A 21,568-nucleotide genomic window follows, 5' to 3' on the forward strand; every position below is an offset into this window, starting at 1 on the left:
GAGGTCCCGAGATAAGAAGGCAAAATAGAATATTTCCCTTGGCTAAAGATTGCGTAAGGTTCTGCCACCATGGTCATTGCGTATTTGTGGGTTCGCTTGTGCGTTATGATTGCACGAGCAAAACCAAATGCAAATTCAGATTCTGTTGTGATGGGCAAAAGGGCGTCCACGAGTTTAGTAACAGTCTTTATCATTATTTGGTAACATAATGTACTAGTCTCTTTAAGTTTCACAGCATAACACAAGTGGTTTGCAGTCCACTGAAAAGAATGTTTCTTTACATACACTTTCATATTTGCTGTTATAAGGAAAGAGTAATTAAATATTTGCAATATGTGTAATACTTTATATAAATTCCCACAACCAAGTGTTATACCCGTATTTTTATGGGTAACAACTTTGCTACCACTTTAAATTTCTTACTTATATTTTATTCCTTTTCTAATCACCTGCTTTACCCATGTTTACCTTTGCCCGGCTAAAAGCGAACCCAATCCCCACATAAATACCCATTCAAGTTCAAGTCAACCCTTAAGGAGGCCTAAAACCGCAGCGTAAACCAAACGAGGGAACAGCATTTGCCGGTTCGCTCGTTGGATTTAATTTTGGCTTACACATTCTTGGCCAATGAGATTTATGCGTTGCTTGCGAGTTGTTGTAACTGCTGTTGTACTTCTTCCGCTCTTTTCACCCACATTTTTGTCCCACAACAGCCCAAGTTGGGGGATATACTGATATAAAAAAAAGGGCGCAAAATGTTGTTTTGATTTGGCTTCCGTTTTCTCCTTGAATTTCTTTCTCAGCAAAAGCCGAGCACGTGTTTCGTTCGAAAAACAACGACGCTTGCGCTGAAAACGTTTTCGAAACTGAACGAAACTTTGGCCGTACTCATACACGAAGTCCAAAGCGAGTGAATACGAATGGAAAACTTCGGTTTTCGGATACCCGAAGCCTTTTTTCCTGCTTTTGCCAATGAAGCGAACCATTGAGCGGCACGATTTGAATTCAGTTTGACTCGAACCTGCTCCGGAAGTAGAAGTCAGCCCGCGAGTTTCCATCGCAAGGGAAAATTCTCAATAAAACACAACAAATTAATCATCTTTTAATCACAGTTAAAAACGAGTTAATTGCAAATTACTCGCTCGTAAAAAGTGCTCATACCTAAACATACAAAGTAAACCACCAAGTGTGTAACAATTAAAATAAATCTTGTGTTAGTGCGGTTGGCCATAAAAATAATTCGTGTCGCAACAGCAGGCGACAATAAATTTTGCGGTTGGATCGTTAAAATTTCGCTTTACCTGAATGCAACTGAAGCCGGAAAATAGCAAATGAGAACGCGGAGTTTTCCCTACCATTAACTTTTTTTTGCAGCAATTTGAATTCGGGGGAAAATTCATTAAAAATACAGCTGAAGCTCAAGACGAGAGACGCTTGCTCACTCAGCCCTGTGCCACATAAATTTCACGGCAATCAGCCGGCGCTGCAAGTCATCCAAACTTCATTTGTTGCTACTTGGGCTCAGGGCTCTCGGTTCTGCTTGGTTCTGTTTTTCCGTTTTTGCTCCTGCAGGATCTGGATCCTGCCCCATGGCTCCTGCAGCTGAAATATTGCTTCCATTATTTATGTTAAGTTTATGCAACATTCTCCCTGCTGCTGCTCCCACCAGCACAAGTCCTGCTGCAGCACAAGTCCTTCCTCTCTTGTTTTTAATATCCTTCAGCTTGTAAAGGAATTACTCCTCAAGCCGGCAACTAAGAGCAAACTCAAGTCTCACGGCATTCGGCTCCTGGTTATCCACCATTTTTATAGTCTGCCTTTATTTTTGGTTCGTCTATTTCCATCATTTGCCTCGTTATTCAAACATCATCATCTTTCTGGTTCAGTGCACTGGGCTCGGGAAAAGTGCGGATAACAAGGAGCGCCATGTTATTGCCATCGAGTGCATTAATAAATCAATTGTTTTTTGCATCTCAAAGAGCTCGCTTTGCTCCAGAGATTGACAGGTCGGAAATCTGAAATGTAATCGCTGCCAGACGAAGCAATTTGCCAAGAAATGAACTCTAATTGGGTTCACTTGGAAAGTTATAAAGGAAAACGGATAAAGGCGGTGAAGAGCTCATAAATTTGCTTGTTAAACACTTGAATACATTAAAGCCCTTGAATCAGACGATCGCAAAAGGTGCGTGGAACAGAACTGTCAGTTGAAGTTGACTTTGAACTTTTAAAACTTTTGAAGAATTCAGTAAAAATCAGCAATATCCGAATATTAATTTAAATGTACAATATAATGCCTCAAGCTAATTTAAAAGTTGGAAAAATTTTAAATGAGCCAAATGCTTTCAACTCAAAAGGCAATCTTAAAATTCGCGGAAACTAACCATAAGCTATTTAGTTACCCAAATGGACCACAGGAAAATGTGTGCTTCTATGTTTTCGCCTCAAGCTCATTAACTGCTCGGAGCTCTCCCTACTAGATTGTTATTTTTCCCTCAGCTCACACAGAAAGGATAATAGGGGGAAAACAGGAACATTTACTAATTAGCACTCCCAGGCTGCACACAATGAATGTAAAATTATCAAATCGTTTTCTGCGCATTTTTTTTTTATTTTTGTTTAGTTTGTTTGTGGTATTAAAAAGGAAATAAAGGAAAAGATTCCTTGGTAGCAAATGTTGTGGGTGGACGAAGTGAAGTATTCATGGCAGCGAAACGAAAACGAATTTCAATGCATTTTTCAGCTGCACTCTATGACATTTTTAAGCGTGCACTTACAAAAATTATTAAAAATATGTTTTTGATAAGAACTTGCCAGAAGATTTTTGCAATTGAAAGCGAAAATATAGTTAAAACCCAAATTAAAGAACTTCAAATTGTTAAATTTAAGAGACATACTTTTTGAAAATTATTTTAAAATATAAATTAATTTTTATTTTATTTTAAATATTTTTTGAATGCCAATTTGGCGGTGTAGTGTATCCACATTCAGGCATCTGCAAACAATTCCATGTGCGCTGGCTGTCAGATCTGCAGGAATTGCTCAGCTGCCTGGCCGACGATTCTCCTGTCGCGGAAAGAGACAGCCTGAATGGGCAGAAAGAGACGGACTAAAGGAGATGACAGCCATGAATGGCATTTCTTCTGCTACCTCCGAGCATAATTTACATTGTATTTCAACTTGAGTGTGCAGTTGAGGCTGTCTTTTATGGTTTGTCTTGGCTCGCTTCGGGCTTTTCGTTTGGATTTTTCCCGCTTTCAGCTTTTATACAGTTCTCTTTGGCGAACGAAAAGTTTCACTTGTCACAGGCTATGGAATTTGCCGAGTAAAAGGCTTTCTTCGCGTTACGCGAGCGGAAACCTTGGTTAGCTACAATTTATACATGTCGAGCTTGTTAAGTTGTGATTGCGCTCTGGCCTAAAAGTGGACTTCTGGCTACGTACTGATTGCATCATAATTACCCAACTGCCTCCGTCCCTGATTTTTGCCCCTAAGTGCTTTTTAACGAGCTCTCTTCGGTTTTGGCTGCTGCTGCTGCTGCTGCTTTTGCTGTTTGTTGTCCGTTTGAAAAAGGTCCGGAAATAGGAGGGCAAAAAATTTCAAACATTTGTTTTACCCCCCGACACAAATGATTTTCTGTCGTAATTTTCCACCAGTGAAACCAGTCATGGTCATTTCCCTTTCAGCCGCTTTTCGAACTCTGTCGTTATAATCTGCTACATGGACCCCATAATTTGTAATTTCAACCTAATTACTTCAAGCCCAGCCGAACGGGGATCGGACCAGCTAAACAATGTTGTCCGTAATAAAATGTCAAAAACCAAAGCAAAACGCCCATTTCGTCTGATTTACACACACACATGAAGACCAGAAGGACACGCCCCCTCACACGCACAGTGCGTATGATTTCGGTTTTTGTGTCCTTTGCTGGTGACATATGTTAATGATCTGGCAGCGATTTCTGGGTCATTTAAATTGATTTTTACGCTTGTCTGTTTATTTTTGTTATTTAATTAAAATGGAAGTGGAAGCAAGTGTGTAATTATTATAATAATAATTGAAATGAATTCTCTAATTATTTGTTGCACTTGTAGTCATTATGTGCCTCCTAAAAATATTAATTATATATTATATTTTACCTTCTAACCTCCAACTAAATGTATTAAATCAATTACAACGAAATATTCGTAAGCATGGCAAAATTAATTTGATTAAAATTCTATAATTCCATTTCAATAGTTTCATAAAAACTTTCAATTTGATTATCAATCATTTAAATGCACAAAAACTCGCACAGTTGTAACTATTTCCGAATAGTTTCACAACATACATATGTACATATGTGTAGCAAAAAATCGAAATTAATAAATGCATGTATATTAATATTTAAATCGTTTGTCAGACAACGAATGAAAAACTACCAAATATCGTAGCAGAAACAGATTTTTATTTTTGGCAGTATCAAATATTTATATATTGAAGCGCCAACTCAGTTGAGTTGAGTAAGTGGATCAACTGAATCTCAGTCGCTGGTGAGAGGGGTGGCCAGAATGGGCAGGAAGTCAGGATGAGTCTGGCAATGCAGTAAGCTGATATGGAATGTTCATTCATATTTCATTTCGCGAAATTGTTCGGGACCAAGTCAGAGGAGTGCAGCTGAATTTTCAGCCTAACCAGTCGGTTGTAACGCATTTCGATGGAAAAGCGAGACACAAACTCTGATGTGTTCATGGGAAACTTTGGCATATCCTGTAAAACTTTAAGCAGAAAATGTGTCAATTTAAATTAAAACTTCTAAAATAACTTATATAAAGTAAATCACATTTATCTCAGTATAACTGAAAACATGTATTGTAAATTTGAGAATTTTTCAAAAATATTTTATATAATTAACATAAGTAACAAGTAATAGTTAACACAACCTTTCCAAGGGAATTTTTCTCCTATGAAAAATGTGTAAAAACGCAACAAAGGCAATTGATGTGCAATGGATATGTCGTCATATAGCCCTGGTAACACCAGTTACACCAGAAATCAGCGGTCACCATGACGTCGACCGTAAAAGTAACTGTTGCAATGACACAGCCGTTACTACCGGCCATCCATCGCCGTAGAACGCATTTCTGGGGCCATAAAATAGTAACATCAATGGAACGCATTCAAACGTGGCACATTCGCGCATGAACCTCGGACTGACCGGAATAAAGTGCTATTAATAATAAATGTTGCATTGGCAGAGGGCGAGAGGTGGCCAAATGAACTTGGCAAACCGAAAGCCGAGAGCCGAAAACAACCAACGGCCAAACAAGCAACCAGTCATAACCCCCTTCATTGCTGGGGGATTTCCCATTTCCCGGTAATGAAATGAAGCAACCTGCATTGCGTACGCCCATTGTTCCCCGACCACTAAAATGGGTATCATGATTGCTATTTGAAATATGCTAAAGTTCCTGGGAATCGCTCGAAAGAATTCCCAGGCTCAGATCTTTTTAATTCTTCGATAAAAAATTAATTACACAGGTCGTGAATTTTCACTTCAATATTTCATATTTAATTTAAGATATAAGCAGTAAGCGTAGAAATGGTATTACAAGCTTTACTAACAATGCATATAAGGGGTTTAAAATGCTTGGTTACTGTTTACAAATTGAATTGATATAATGGTTACAACGAAAGTAATTCCTTTAAAATTCATAATTATTTTTTAAGAAAATATTTTAAATGTAGAAAAAAGAAATTATAGTTCACAAACACAAGTTCCTACTTTAGTTTCCCTGCTTTAGGTAGCAGCAGGGTATTTCTGACGTCGATCATTTCGATCATTTAATTTTGGCTGCGAAAACTTGTTGTCCACATACAACATTGAAAAGCCTGGGCAACAACAGCGAAACGGGGAGAGTGGATTGCCGAATAGCAGGACGACTGGCATAATAATAATAAATGCCATAATCCCCTGGAATCGGCGCTCCTCTGTGGCCATTTTTACCGCCCCCCTTTTTCCGCCTTTCTCCATGTGTGTGTGGGCTGCATTTTTATTATTTCATTTTCATTGTTTCATTTACAGGAAAAACAACAGCCGCGGAAACACAACAATAACAACAGAAACCATGGGCAAATGCCATTCGGCGCGTCAAGTGAATTAAGCGATTTTTAAAGCTTTACGCTAAATGAAATTTGAATTGCCAAAGTGTGCACTTGTGTGTGCAAATTAAATTACGCAAATCAAATAAATGTTTTAACGAAATAAAAATAGGAATCGAAAAAGAATACGGAGTGCAAATAAAAATGCTGTGCAAAAATTAACAACTATAGTGTAAATAATTCAACACATATTTTATAGCACCAGACATAGATAAAATTAAACGCAGAAAAGCAAAAAAAAAAAAAATAATAACGCAACAACGAATACAACAAAATGTTTATTCTAACGGTAGTTAAATTGCTGCTGATAGCATTAAATATATTTCCCAGTCGCTTCACAAATCGACGGATTATGTTCCTCATCTATATGACAAATCTGGTGACGCACGGTAAGCACACCCATAAATTTCATAATTTATTGATTTAGAGTTTAATCAAATGGTTGAGCCAGATGAATAACGCTGAACTTATTCAACACAGGCTTTAAATAAATAACAAAATTTAAGCTTGTTAATGCTGGGATTAGTTTGTTTTCAAACGTTTCACACATTTCACTTTCATTTTATTCAACAGGGATTTAAAGTGATTAATTTCATATTGCCTTTTTAATGCGTATGCACTTTAGCACTTTACGATTTTTCATATATTTTATTTATTTAGTTCCTTTTGGAATACAAAAAAAATCATTTAAAACATTGTGGTTCTTCAAGCCAAATGGGAATATCAAAATCTTGATTTTTCCATACGAAAGCATTTCCTTGGCCATTTTTTCTCTCTCGTTTAATACTCCTTAATAAGCATTTCCATATGCTCGCATTTCCGCCACCGAATACGTGTTGTTCACCGTGTTGAAACTGTCAGATCTGGCCATAATTTAATTAAGAAAATGAGACCTCAAAACGTTGGCAACGCGCTGGTCCTCGCAGAGAGCCCAAAACTCCGGACCGAACGCAGGTGAAAGCCGTGAACCGTGATACAGTTGCAATGCTCCTGCCTACTGGCCCAAAAGGGGCGTGGCAGGAAGTTTGGGGCGCAGGGGGCCGTGCCTCGACTGCATGACGCAGATAACACGGCAACACGGCCCCATCAACTTGGCCAGGAGGTAGACCATGTTTTTATATCCGACACTGGTAGTGTACATGGGCATATTGCAATTCGACAGGGTATTGTATTTTGTAGATACATTCGGGAGATTCTATTCCTTTAAAGATATATTTTGGGCTTACAATACCTCAAGAAATAGCTCATGAATTTTAATATCATAAATTTGTGTGGAATGTGTGTAAATATTATTATTGTTTACCACATTTTCAATGATAGGATGCAAGTCTCTAAGAGTAAACTATTTACAGTTTTCATTTAAAAAACTTTAATTTTTAAAAAGTGCAGGAGTTGCCTAATTTAATCCATTAGTCAGGTATTGCATAGTCGTTGTTCGGAATGCGCTAGTATTTATATTATTTTCACTTTTTGTGCAGCACTTCCGCGGCAAAGACAGCGGCACGAACACGAGCTGAATGCATAGAAAAGGAAAACGGAGACAAAAGTGGCATCAGGCAGCCTCAACAGGCAGCAGCTACGTGCTGCCACTTTGCCCCACCCACCATGCCACTTCCACATTGCACTCCCCGCTCTCCCCCCCCCCCCGGCAGATAAAAAATTGCTTTGTTTAATTATTTCATAATGACGCTGCGGTTGCCGTTGCCACTGTAGCTGCTGTTGATTATATTTGGCCTGTGGGTCAGGGATTTCCGGCAACAGCTGCTATTGCTCCTCCATCAACATTTGCACTTCTTTATTTTTATTACCCGGCGTACTCTGCTGGGCTTTAATGACTTCGTTATGGTTGCCATGGCGAGAAGTGGGGCTTCGAGTTGGTCCTCCCCACAAATTATTCATACGTACTTAAGAATTTTTCGCAAACTATTTTTGGCAAAAAATGTTCTTCTGGAGACTTAAGTAAAAACTTAAAACGAGCTCCGTGCTGAAATATACTAAAGAATAATTTCATATTTAAGGTGTTTATTTTGTTCATCAAACTTTGGCTGTACTTTAAAATATTATAGTTTGAGATAGTATTAATGGAAAATATGATTTCTTAATTGAGACTTATTTTTTTCCATGCTCTTATGTGTAAAGGGATTACTTTTTATATTGATGACGAGCAAATGCTTTATAATTTAATCCAATCAAGCTTGAGTAATTTTACGCGATAAGAATTTTCCAAAGCCTTCAATTACCTCACAGAAATTTCCAGCAATTGTAATTCGAGCATTATTAAAGCCATTACTCAGCTGAGTGAAATTTCCTTGGCCAGGCGCAGAATTAGGTTTCCCAGTTGACTCTTTCTCTCATTAACTAACCCACTTTCGCCGCCACTTTTCACTTGCAGTCATGATGGATGAGCCACGTTTTGCGCAGCCAATACCAAACGTCACCGTTGCTGTGGGTCGAGATGCCAATCTGCCCTGCGTTGTGGAGCATTTGGGTGGCTATAAGGTGAGTAACGTGTAGAAAGTGGCAGAAATTCCGGGAAGGGGAAAGCCCCGGGGAAACTGTCATAAATCGTGCGTAAACTGAGCTCCATGGTCGAGCCTCGGCTCGTTGATGAAGAGGTTTGCCAGCGAGACGGACAGTGTCAAAAATCAATTTCACAAATTGCACAACGACCCAGGCGATTGACTGACCGAATAACTGACTAACAGGCAGGCAGAATGACAGACTTCTCTGGCACTCAATTGGCAGCTAAAGATAAAAACAGACCTATCAAAATATTACCCGAAAATACAATGGACATTCTGTGCTTGCTATCGATGACTTTCTGCTGTCATTAGCAAGTCGAAGTTTTGTTTGCCCGGAGACACAATTTATGAGCTCTGGTCGGCGCTGGATGCATATATGCATCTAATCCACATTAAGCTATGGATACGCTTTGGCCAGGACGAAAGACCTCTGATGCTCTCTCGGACCAAACAAAATGACTAGAAAATCACTTATCATTTATCTCCCTCAGCTGCTGGCACACAGCGAGCTCATAACAAATCACAAATATTTACTCGCCATATCAACTTCATATAAAACACTGTCGCCAGGACCACCGGGGCCTAGCTAGGACACGAGTCCTTGCTCCTTGCCCCTTATTGGACTTTTGTCAACATTGGCCTGGACATGAGGAAAATGGCCGAGGACAGTAAAGCGGGAAACTCATTGCTGTCAGTGTTGGTGCTGGGGGCAAATTTGAAAAGTTTCCTGCTAACTCAAGGCTGGGAAAGTCCTTCCACCAGAAAGAGTTCGTCTCCATCACAGAGTAAGAAAAGATGTTAGAGAGTAAATACTAGCAAAATCTTCAAAAATTAATCGTTTTAAGGGGCAAAATATAAAATTAGAAAATCCAGGGGAATTTAGATTTAAGTTAATCACAAAACAGGCACTTATCTCGGATTACATTTCCACGATTTCATTGCCTTGGAAAATGTATATTTCTCAGTGTAACATGTCTTCTGCTGCAAGGCAGAGCAAAGTCCAAAAGAAAGTGCGAACAGAAGGAGCAAAAAGTGTATTAAAAATGCGGAAACAGCTGTCAGGCTGGCTTTATCCTGGGGTCCTGCGTCACAACATGACGTTCATTTATAATGGCAGGGTCTCCACATGTGTTTAGCCGGCAATCCCATTTGGAGTATGGATGGCTGGCTCTTTAAAGAACACCCTGAGGTCTCACGACATTAGTTGAAAAATTGATCGAATAATGCGAGTTAAGCTTGAAAACTATGCACACTTTGCAGGTTGCCTGGATTCACATAGACAGGCAAATGATACTGACCATCCACCGGCATGTGATATCAAGGATACCGAGATATAGCATCACATACACGGACAACACGTGGCTGCTGCACGTGAATCAGGCTCATCAGGACGATCGCGGCTACTATATGTGCCAGGTCAACACCAACCCGATGATTAGCCAAGTGGGCTACCTACAGGTGGTCGGTGAGTATCCCCACACCCGCTGTTTAATCAACCTGAGCTGATTCGGATTGCACCCGTCCCGCAGTGCCACCAAATATTTTGGACATTGAGAGTACGCCGTCGTCGGTGGCGGTGCGTGAAAATCAAAATATCAACATGACGTGCCGGGCCGATGGCTTCCCGGCCCCAAAAATCATTTGGCGGCGCGAGGATGGAGAGGAAATTGCCGTCGAAAAGAAGAAGAAAGGTATGTTTGATACGTAGATAATAAAAAGGTAAAAAAAAAATGACTTGTGTCTGCAAGCTTTTAAAAGGAGCATCATTTTTGGCATGACTTAAAAGCAAAGCAGTTGATTTTGTAGCATAATTTTAAGTATAGCATATACTTCAACCAGATGTTTAAGTCGGCTCCTGAATAACCCTAACCATTTTAAATTGAAATTCACAATGCTTTCAACACGCTTATTTCCATGTACTGGTTATTTACCTGCCGCCCCAAAATCGCTCATCGAAAACAACAGTTCTCGTGTACGATGCTGATGTCCTGCCTCTAACCAAAGTGAGTCGCAATGAAATGGGCGCCTATTTGTGCATCGCCACCAATGGAGTACCGCCATCGGTGTCCAAGCGGATCATTCTGGACGTGGAGTGTGAGTATTCGATTACCGGGGTGGGCGTGGGCGTTGGAGTGTGGGTGAACTCTACTAAATGAGGAATGAAAGCGGCACCAATTGAGGGGGAAATCCTTGGGATGGGTACATATTATATTAGACCCGTAGTTGGCTGCCTTTGTCAGTTTAGTTGAAACACGCGCGCGCACTTACCGGAACGCGAGGAGGCCATTCATCCAACCAGGCTATCCATCTATCTATCTACCCATCTATCTATCTATCTATCTATCTATCCGACCATCCCAGCTTACCGGCATCCATCCAGGCATCGTGCCAACCAAACACAAAACCATCCTGGGTATCTGGTTTTCGTGCCATATTCCTTCATGGAGCCGCGCATCGCCTCCTGGTTGTACCTGCTGCTCATCAATTTAACTGCACGCTCGTTGCTCCGGCAATGAGTGACAAACGCGGCTAAGCTGGCGCCATCTAATGCAGCTGGATATATAACAACGGATACATGTATAGAATACACTGAGCGAAATATTTCTAAAAATATTAAAACCAACAGAGCATGAAGGAAAAGGGTAAAAATGATTAGATTTGAGGGAACTAGCAGGCGATATATAAAATCTGATAAAAAAATATTCCAAAAGTTTCAAAAAACTTTAAAATATTTCCCGATTTTTTCTATATATTTCGTCAGCATCCTTTGAACAGCAGACTTGGTGTCCTGTAGCTGGGCGTAAAAGCTAGGTTGCCATTGCACGCCGTGCGCCAGTAAACGCTTGTTAATCCTAACGAGTTTCAGCCCCTGACTACGCCCCTGGTCCACCAATCTGCACCCCCCTTGACAATAATTCACGTCACGTACCTGCAATAAAGTCACTTGGCGGCGTTGCACGTATGACTTTGACGGCGTTTTTCTGTTTCGCCGTGTGTGTGTGTGTGTGTGTGTATTTTTCTCTCTATTTTATTATGAACGGTTTTGTGCGTGGCTGAGTCAAGGGGGGCGTTAAAAAAGGGGGCGGGGCACCTGAAAACGAGCAGAAATCCTCATATTGCAGGTGTAGGCATTGTCAGGAGCCTCTAAAATTTCCAACCAGCATGCTGCTTTTTTCATTTATGTTGCACGTTTGAAAAAGGGTTCTTCGGTTTCGGTTTCACGTTTGCTTTTCTCATTGAGGTTAGCGTAAAAAAATATCAACATATTTCGTGTTAAATAAAATGAAAGCTGAATATGCTGAGAATACTTGGACTTAAGAGGTATGATTGAAAACGGCTAGCCGACACGTTATTTTCGAGAAACTTTAAAAGTATAAAATCTTTTGATAGAGCGCTTAGAAGTCATTAGAGATATTTGCAATTAAGTTGAGAAAGGGGTACATGCTGCAAGAATATATACAATACGTATACAAATTTTCTTTTGGTCTGGGCATCTCTTCATCCGCAGCACGTACTTCCTGCAAAACTTAATCTATTTTTCTAGTACCCTCATTTCACTGACGTGTTGTCTTAGCCATATTGTATTTCTCGTCCAAGTTTCCAGCTTTGTCATTGCACTTTCATTTTAAGCTGGCGCATAGCAAAAAAAAAAAAAGAAGAGCAGACACACAAAATGTTGAACAGGCGTAATTCTGTCGCTTATGCGTGCTTTGCAGCGGCACTTTCCCAGCCTTCGTATCACCTGAATTTTCCCCCAGGTGTCATTTACATTCGCTAACGTACCATATCAACCTGCTTTTCCGTTTCCATCTCTCTTTATCCACAGTCTCGCCAATGATTTGGGTGCCGAATCAACTTGTTGGCGCCCCATCCGGCACAGATGTAACCATCGATTGCCACACGGAGGCGCATCCCAAGTGAGTCTACTCGGATTGCTTTCGTTTTGCTCTTACTTTTCCTTTTGCTGTATATTTATTTCCTTTCATATTCATGTATCACACATTTTAGCTTAATGACAGGTTTATTTTGGATTTTCTGTTGCATCTAGTCTATTCAACAATTTTTCTTTAATGGGATTAGCTTATGTATGAAAGCCGTTCAAAAGATTTATTAAGGAAAGTTATTCAAAGTTCTCAATTTAATGTTATTTTCTTAAACTGAATGAACGAATAAAATTTCGATAAATTTCTAATCTCTTAAATTGCAATATCTCTTTGAAATAATTTGTTTAAAATTTACATTTTCAGTCACTTCCACATTATTTTTATAGGATTAAACAAATTTTACATTGCATCTGATTGCAGATGAATGTGTGCATCTGTTGATATTTCAGGTGGTCGATGTGTCTCTGTTGAATTTTGTTCATTCGATTTGCCTTTGATTTTGTTAAAATATTTACTTTCATTTGAGAATTTGATTAGTTTCGTTTACATTCGATTCGAAATGTTTTTTCTTCCTTGCCCGCAGAGCCATTATCTATTGGGTATACAATTCGGTGATGGTGTTGCCGAGCAAAAAGTATAAAACCGACTACACGGAGAACTCCTATCGGTAAGTCACTTTTGGACAAAAACAGAATAAGGAATATAAAAACGAACTACATCGAAAATTGTGTTCTTAAATATTTATCAACCATTTGCACTTGGCATTTTTTTTTGGGGGTCAGGTGCAAGTGCAAATGTTTTAGCCCCCCTTTCGGAATGTCGGGAAGATAAGCTGCTCCATGGATATATCCTTAAGCTTAACGTATCCTTCTTGCAGTGCCCACATGAAGCTGACGATAAGAAACCTACAATATGGTGACTTTGGCAACTATCGATGCATCTCGAAGAACTCGCTGGGGGAAACGGAAGGCTCCATACGTGTTTACGGTAAGTGCATGTGTATTGGTGACTTAAGTGCACTAGTTACGGCAAATATACACACAAGCACACAGACACACACACACTTACACACACCCCGAGCAATGCAATATCGTTCGCCCTTTGTGGCACAATTTTGCCAAAAGCTTTTACCTATAGACCCTGAATCCACACGACCCTACGAGTATATGTGCACTATACGTTGTCCTCCGGAGCGTAAAACTAAACGAGTGGTGGCTAGTGGCTGGTGGGTTCTGTCTGGCTTCATCTGCCCCATGTCCTCCACACCCAGCCCGGCATCCTCATGCCCCGTGGCCACACGGAGACACATTCACCATAAACGTAAACGGAAAATAAAGGTGAATTTCGGAATTGTTTGACTTTGTATCGTTTGCCAGCCCAAGGAGTCGCCCCCGAACATATAGTATATGTATACGTGTATATACGTGTGCGCTGACTGCATTTATTTATTTATTTTTTATGCACTTTACCTGTTTTCTCGGCTTTTCTCCTGTTTACAAGTTGCTGCTCGACTTGTGCAGATGGCAAATGCTAAAGTTGTTCTATCCCAAAGGTTATCCCCGAAACACGTTGATCTTGGCTCTTTCGTTGTTATCCTTTGCTTTGGGGTTCATTGCCAATCGTTTAAATTTAATAACAATTAATGCTTGTAGCTAGATTTCAGATATTTACCTTTCCTACTGTTGCTGAAAGAAATGGGCAACCGAACATTTTAAAGTTGATTTTCCAGTAATTAGTTCGGTTATAACTTCGCAGCCTAATTATGTTTATGACTGAAAGCCCCCGTGGCTTTTAACTAAAAGCTGAGTTTCTTTGATTTATGCACTCTTTGTGTCGAGATCGCCAACCACTGAAGCTAGGAAAGTGTACGTTTGACCTTACCTGTAGAAAAACCGCACACTTGACACACTTAACCAACGCACAGCAAGCTACATTAATTCCGCTAGCGTAATGTAATGAAAAACCATTTTGTTTATTATTATATATTTGCCGTTGGCCGCTGGGCTAATGCTGCTTGAATGCCTTTCTAATTATTAATTATGCAATGTTATTCAATTCCATTTGCAGAAATACCTTTGCCATCCACACCATCCAAGCAGGTTACCCACACCACCGTCGAGTCCAGGGAGAGTAAGTATAGTATCAGTCGGAAAAGTGTGTGTGGAAATTGGGGGGGGGGGGGAAGTGTGGTGGGCGCTGGGTGGGACCACCCCCAGGTGTAGAATGCTGCGTATTTGCGCTCAACACATTCAGCGTTGAGCGTGAAAGTCACACCACACACTCGCACAGTCACACAGAAAGTGAAGGATACAGGATACGGCGAGCCACAAACAAAACTGCGAAAGTAGCAGCTAAGCCAGACAGATCCACAAACAGGGCTTGTGCTAAGGGATTGAGGAGGGGTTGGGGTGCCGGTGGGAGATGGGAGATGGGGGTGTGGCACACGCCCACCTAGAGATAAACTAAAGCACTTTTGACTATTTCAGCGACGGGGGTTTTTCGCCTTTCTCCAGCTCCATTTACAATAGGAGAAAAGGTTTCTGCATTTGTAGCTTACATCAATGCTAAAAAAAATATTTCTATTTTTATAAATAATATTAATATATTACCATTTTCCTTAAAATATACATTGTTGAAATTATTCTTAAATAAAATTATGAGTGATGCCCTATAATTTTCTTCTTTATGTAGGCAACTTTTTTCCGTGTGTTCTTCAGTAGCTCCTGTTGAAATTCAAGTCGAGCAGAAAAGTACACACACTTTCAAGTCTCCGTTCGGGCTCGTGGCCGTGTCCTTTTCCCGTTTCCACTTCCACTCCCCACATCCATACCCGTGTCCCATGTCCAAGTCCACGTCCTCTGGCTCGGGGCAAAGCAATATGCCCGGGATTATGCTGGGGCGGAGGAGGATTTTCGGGGGCATTAGGTTGGAAACACATTTGAAACACTGCCGCAGACTTTGAGCCCGTGAGCTGGGTAGCTGCAGAGAGCTGGAGAGCAGAGCAAAAGACCAAGCATATTTTATTTAAAGTGACTGGCAAAGCAGCGCGCGAGCAATGCAACGGAACCTAATCCAGGAGTCAGCCAACAAAGGATCTTATTGTTTGTGTGTGTGCGTGCAGTCGCATGTGTGTTGGTTCGCTCCATTGTGCGACGATATAAATTTTTTTGTATCGCAGCCAAGATTTCCACGCAATTTAACTTGAAAACCATGTCAGGCGTGGGGTTAAGTTTTGTTTAAGAGACCACAACTTTTACTAGCCAATAGTGACCCACAAGTGAACAAACAGTAAACGACAGCAACGAAAACTTCTTGTCGATTTCCGGCTACTGAAACTTTTCATAGACTAATTTTGTGTGACACGAGGCATATTAAAAAGGAGGTTTTTCTTTCTTAACAGAGTTTTAGCAAGTGGAAGTTTACATTGATATCTTTAAATTCAAACTAATTATTTTTTATTTTATTGTATGTATTATGCAATACATATCGAGTGACTACTGTATACTTGCCTATTAAAATGTATAATTTCACTTGTAATCTCCAGACAATATCATACCCTCATCACGCAACGACACAACGAAATCCCTGCAAACGGATGTGGGATATGCCATGAAGAACGATTTATATCCAGGCTCGGCCTCCTCGTCATCTTCGGGAGGCAGTTCCTCGGCGGCCTCGTCCTCCTCCTCGATGCAGACCTCGGCATTGCCAGGAGGAGTGGCGGGAAATAGTCTATCATCGATGGGCTCCAAAGGATCCTTGGCGATAGGCAAGAGCACGTTCTACACAGAACGACCACCGAATGAGTACGCCGCCTCGTCAGTGGGTAAGTCCTGGAAAGTCTTTTGCCTGTGACAATTGTCATGTAAATCATTGTTTTCTTAGCTGGCCTGCTGCTTCATAGAGCATTGCTGTTCGGCTCTGGAATCTATCTGACCCTGCTTTGAAATCAATAAATCGTTCGAGTTAATCAATAAGCATTTGGAAAATGCAGCCAAAGGGGGTCTAGAAAAACGGGGGAATAGTTTAGGTACATCATCATATTTCATAGCTGAAAGTATATCAAAAATCCAATAATAATAATTAACAAACAAAACTGCTTCAAACTTGGCTCATTTCACAGCTATAGGAATTTGTAAAATTATTAAAATAAAATCGAAAACCTAAAGAAAAAGAAGAAGTATTTTGCAGAACAATAAAATGCTCATTGTATGTATAGAACTTATGAAATTCGAAGCTTAAGATAAATTAACGATCATATGAAAATCGTATGAAAATCGAATTGTACAATACACGTATGTTAGAGTTAAAAAAGACTTGAGATGAATTGCTTGTCACAAAATTATTTATAAAATTTAGTTTATAAAATGCGCCAAAGCAAAGCTTTTCTAGAGCGGGAATCATTTAACATATTTATTTGAGTTGTAATTTTTTTACTTTTGCCATATCTCAAACAGAAACACTGAAGCTTAACAGCCAATATAAAGATTACAATTGTACAAATTTATTTCAAATTAAACATATCTTAATATCATATCTAAATTTTTAAGAAACTGTTTTATCTTTTAACCTTTTATTATGTCCCATTTAAAATTTATGCAATCTTATTTATTCGTTCAATCCGTGTCGAAGTTATCACCCCTTTTCCCAACTGCAGCAAAGAATTCCAATTTATTTAATGAAGGAAAAAGTCGACGAGATGTCAGGTCAGGCCACGGCCCCTTTTCGCCCATCGATAGCTCTGAATTTGGTTGCCAAGCGACATTTAAACGCCTTGAAAATGTCATTCATTTTAACAGTTTACCCGCTGTCAGTGGGACGACAAAAAATTTGCAATAATAATTTGCAATACCTTGATTCCGTTTCCTGGTCTTTCGGAAACCAGGAAACCCTCGTCATCGTCATCATCGGCGGCTTTTGTGCACTTCCATCACTTTTTAATAAATGTGCATGCTAATTATATTATTACTCATACGACCCGTTGCCATGTGTGTCATTTCGCTGTCTGTTCTTCTCCGCCTCTGGCGCTGCCTCTCCGTGCGAAATACTTGCAATTAATTTCAGCATAAAATTGCGTGGCCTGCGGTTCCTTGGCCCCGCACAATGGCACACAGTTAACATGTCCAATTTATTGGCCATAACTCATGCCCGGGATCGACCAAGGACTGAGTGAGAAGGATTCCGGATCCAGGAAGCAGAAACCAGGATCCATGGCCAATCCAGAGACAGACATCCGCGCCATCGACGTGGCAAAGAAAAATGACATTAAGGCCAGAAGATATATGGCCCATTTGCATATAGGTTCATGTATGTATGTACATATGTATGTTTGCATGTATGTACAATATGTGTTCATGTATATGTATAAACATGCGGAGGGTTGCAGGTTAAAGGCCTGCCAATTTACAGTATTTATTCCCCAACGTCGCCGTTGCACGGTTTTAATAATTCAACTTGTGTTGCATAAAGTTTGCATTGACATAAACATAATGAACGATGGAAAACCGCATGCGAAATTGCCCTTTCTGCTTTCTCCATCCGCATCGACATTCGCCTTGCCCTTTCGTTTATTAACATTGTTAATGCCAAAAGGAGAAAAGCGCATTCAGCGTTAAAAATATTGATAATCAACATTGTGTCCTGTATGCGTCGACGCTTCGACAATAACAAAATTAATGCAATTTATTTAATTTTACCCAGAGACGGGCACTGGAAAATAAGGTCGCCAATGCAGTTAACTTCAACAATGCGGCTAATTAAGCATTATAAATGCAGATCCTTGGCCAACAGGCCAAGGATATGTGACAATCTTTAGGGAGTCGTATATTTTTCACTGTAACACTTGCCGTGCATTTATTATTTATTTAAATTGTCAGTCATAATGAACTAATTTCCACACAGTTTGCATTGTTTATTTGGGGCTTTAATAAATTGCTCGTCAAATATTTGCCGTATTTAGCCACACATTTTATTTTTAATTAGTAAATTGTGCTAATTAAAATTTCAGTTATGTTTGTAAATAAATCTTTATAATTGAGGTCATATCCATAACGAAATGTAGCTGTAAATACATTGTGACCCTTTTAGTTGCGTGTAAATATGAGAAATAATAATTAAGGCATCAAACACTTACTTAAAAAATGAACAATTGAATCAGCCAGAAAATAACTTCAAACATACTAGTCAAAAACTCTGGGCGTAATTAACAAAGCCAAAAGAGATTTGTGTAAAGTTCGTAAGGTTCAACGTACTTGATTTGGCAAGTAATATAATAAAGTAAAAAAACGTATATATAAAAACTATATAGCCTATACAAAGTAATTAAATTGTCTGTTGCCTGTATTTAATAAAAATAGCTGATCATCAAATGAAATATATGTAAAATGTTTATAGCTTTTTGTGCGTAATAAACGGATGTGTTTTCCTATGAAGAGGTTGGCAATTTGTAAAATACGTAAACAACTATTAATACAAGTTATAATTTCAGAAATCTATGTATTTATATTTTTTTTAAAGGAAATATTCTTTGTTGTTTTCGGTATTTATAGATCGAAATAATTGTTGCTTTATAGGAATTGGCTAAGTTAAAAACCAATGTTTAATAACTCTTTTTAAATATAATATTTCAAGTATATTATGTTTGTATTAAGCGAAATTTGAGCTGAATTATTAATGCCTAACTTATGTATAAAAAACAATCTCGAAAGAAACGCAAAACGATGGTAAATTAATTAAATCTACGATTAAGATTGATAAAACTACATTGTAAGCAGTTACATAATTATGCGATAATAATTAAACAATAAAACTTTAGGTTGATTGATACAAAAAAAAAAGAAAACAAACCGAACAAAAACCAACAAACTAAATTAACATAAATAACCGTTGTTTCATTAAACCATTTGCATTTAATTCTAGCTCTCAATTACATGGGGAAATGCCCAATGTTGTTGGCTCTGGTTTTGGTTTGGCATTTATGCAAATTTCCTCCTTTTAGTAGTTTGACATTTGGCGGTTGGTTTCAACAATCCGCGCCACCAAAAAAAAAAACAACGTTAATGGAAGCGTTTATTTACACAAAGCGCCAAATTAAACACATACGTGTACACCGAAAATTTTTTTTCTTTTTGATATTTCTACAACTTTGTTCCTGTTGTCATCGGTCTACTTTTCTCCTTTTTCGCTAAGTGTGGAGCCGGCAGACTGCCAAAACCTCGGTGTGTGTCTACTAATTGTTTGAGTCACGCAAACAAATTTCACACAAAATATGCTAAACACTTTCTGGGATCGCACAAGAAAAATGTTTCATAACTTAATGTTATTTGCATAGACTTCAGCAACTTGAGCGTCGTCGTTCAGCAATTAGCTTCGACACGCAGCTCCAAACCCCTAGTTTACCACAAAGTAACCTATTAAAGGATCAACAAGGGATGAGAAGGGGTCTAATTTGGAGTAAATGGCTTTATAGTTTAAATATACTGATGGAATAATGATTAAGTGCGAAGAAAGGTAGGTAAGATGTAAGTAAGCTTAAGGTGGCTATAAAAAATATTACAACAAATATTTAAAACGAATTTTAAAAACTTAATTCAAAGTGGAAACAATTTTGCTTGCCACCATTGTGCAAGACATAACGTTGCGGTCGCAACCCCACTGCGTATACGCAATATTTCCTCAGCATTCGCAAAGTTCTCCACACATCTGTGGGCTAACCACTTGGGCACACTAACATTATCATAATTACAGGGCTTTTGAACGGGGGAACAGAGATTCTGCGGGTCGGAGAAATGGGAAACGAAGACACCTTGCACTCTTATCTGAAATGCCTGCTTTGCGGCACTCGAGAAACTTTTCAAAAGTCATTTAAATTGTGCGCACAAAAGCGCGAAAATTATGCCACGGCGAGACGAAGATTCAGACGCCACTTACAGCCGCATATATATACGTATATATATATATATATTACATTATATATATGTAGAGATAGAGATAGAGGTAGGGTGGAAGTGAGACAGCACCGGAAACCACATTTGTCGGCAAAGTTTTGCCTACAGCCAGCCTCTCATCCACATTGCTAAAATAGTTGAGTGCAAAAGCGTGGAGCACACTTAAGATAAGCTCGAAGCGCGAAACTTTCATCTTACAAAATACGCGGAGCACCCCTCCCCCCACCCATTTCTCGGCGCCCCTGGCCCTTTTGCGAATGCATTCAACAAATTAATTCTGGCTTTGTCGCTGCAGGAAATATGTTTAATTTCATTTAAATGCAGTAAGTGCAACACTTTGGTTAGCTTTTCCCAGCTCTGAATGGACTGAAGAGCAGGGGTCTACGGCAGGATGGTTGCTCGGGCTGATAGAAATCTTTTGGTTGAAGTTCTTTTGGCTCACATTTTGTGCGGGCTGTGTGAAAACTGTGCAAAAGGGCTTTCATTTTCTCTGTCTGAGATTTTCTACACGTATACCTCCAGCTGGGAAAGTAAGAAGCCGTTAATGAGTTTGACTTGATTTAAGTTGTGGCAAACAGTTTAACTAAATGCCAATCTCTGACTGTAACTCTGAATACGAATACACTTTAACAGATATAACAGATTCTAATATTGCCGTATAGTACTTTAAATTCTTGCAAATTTTCCGTTTTCAGAAGTCAGCTTTTAAACATGCCCTAGTTTCTCTTTGAGGCCAGCTTCCATCTATAATTCCAATTTTCAGCAACCTAACATCGACATATCCATCATTTTGACTGCAAAAATGTGACCGCCATTCAGTCCCCTGACTATTCAAAGTTGTCAGAGCTCATCAGCAACGAAAATCATTACAGATCACAACTTCTACTTGCCCCGGAGTTCTAGTTAGAATGGAACTTTTCAAAGTTCGTTTCGTGTGCATTTTTTTTTTTTTTTTGTGCAGTAAACAGTTTTTGCCGCAAATTACAGCTTAACATTTTTGGTCTACCAGCTCAGCACACTCACATTTGATATATCGGTGATTTACATACAACTCCAGTGACCATTTTCTATATATGTA

General features: G+C 39.3%; 1 protein-coding gene across 3 annotated transcripts; it reads left to right on the forward strand.

Annotated features, from left to right (window-relative positions):
• Positions 1-1,007: 1,007 nt before the first annotated feature.
• On the forward strand, positions 1,008-19,298 carry DIP-delta (Dpr-interacting protein delta). 3 transcript variants are annotated; one of them, NM_001274512.2, is made up of 12 exons: positions 1,008-1,174; positions 6,062-6,527; positions 8,531-8,637; positions 9,921-10,125; positions 10,190-10,351; positions 10,626-10,754; positions 12,487-12,577; positions 13,128-13,211; positions 13,422-13,531; positions 14,612-14,674; positions 16,089-16,370; positions 16,430-19,298. In NM_001274512.2, the coding sequence occupies exons 2-12, from the start codon at positions 6,413-6,415 to the stop codon at positions 16,489-16,491; spliced, it is 1,410 nt and encodes a 469-aa protein (NP_001261441.1). In that variant the 5' UTR covers positions 1,008-1,174; positions 6,062-6,412; the 3' UTR covers positions 16,492-19,298. The 3 variants fall into 3 exon arrangements, with proteins under 3 accessions (NP_001261441.1, NP_001097508.2, NP_001137886.1); NM_001104038.4 differs by having other exon boundaries at positions 16,430-16,702; NM_001144414.3 differs by lacking the exons at positions 1,008-1,174; positions 6,062-6,527; positions 8,531-8,637; ... (2 more) ...; positions 10,626-10,754; positions 12,487-12,577 and having other exon boundaries at positions 13,058-13,211; positions 16,430-16,702.
• The last annotated feature ends 2,270 nt before the right edge of the window (positions 19,299-21,568 follow it).

The sequence above is a fragment of the Drosophila melanogaster genome, chromosome 3L, assembly GCF_000001215.4.
Source record: "Drosophila melanogaster chromosome 3L".
Taxonomy (NCBI): domain Eukaryota; kingdom Metazoa; phylum Arthropoda; class Insecta; order Diptera; family Drosophilidae; genus Drosophila; species Drosophila melanogaster.

Bases quoted from the DNA above. Each gene is read 5' to 3' on its own strand.
- DIP-delta (NM_001274512.2), top strand. From the start codon at position 6,413: ATGTTTATTCTAACGGTAGTTAAATTGCTGCTGATAGCATTAAATATA. The intron at 14,675-16,088 runs GTAAGTATAGTA...TGTAATCTCCAG, and splicing joins CACCGTCGAGTCCAGGGAGA to ACAATATCATACCCTCATCA. The intron at 16,371-16,429 runs GTAAGTCCTGGA...TTGTTTTCTTAG, and splicing joins GTACGCCGCCTCGTCAGTGG to CTGGCCTGCTGCTTCATAGA.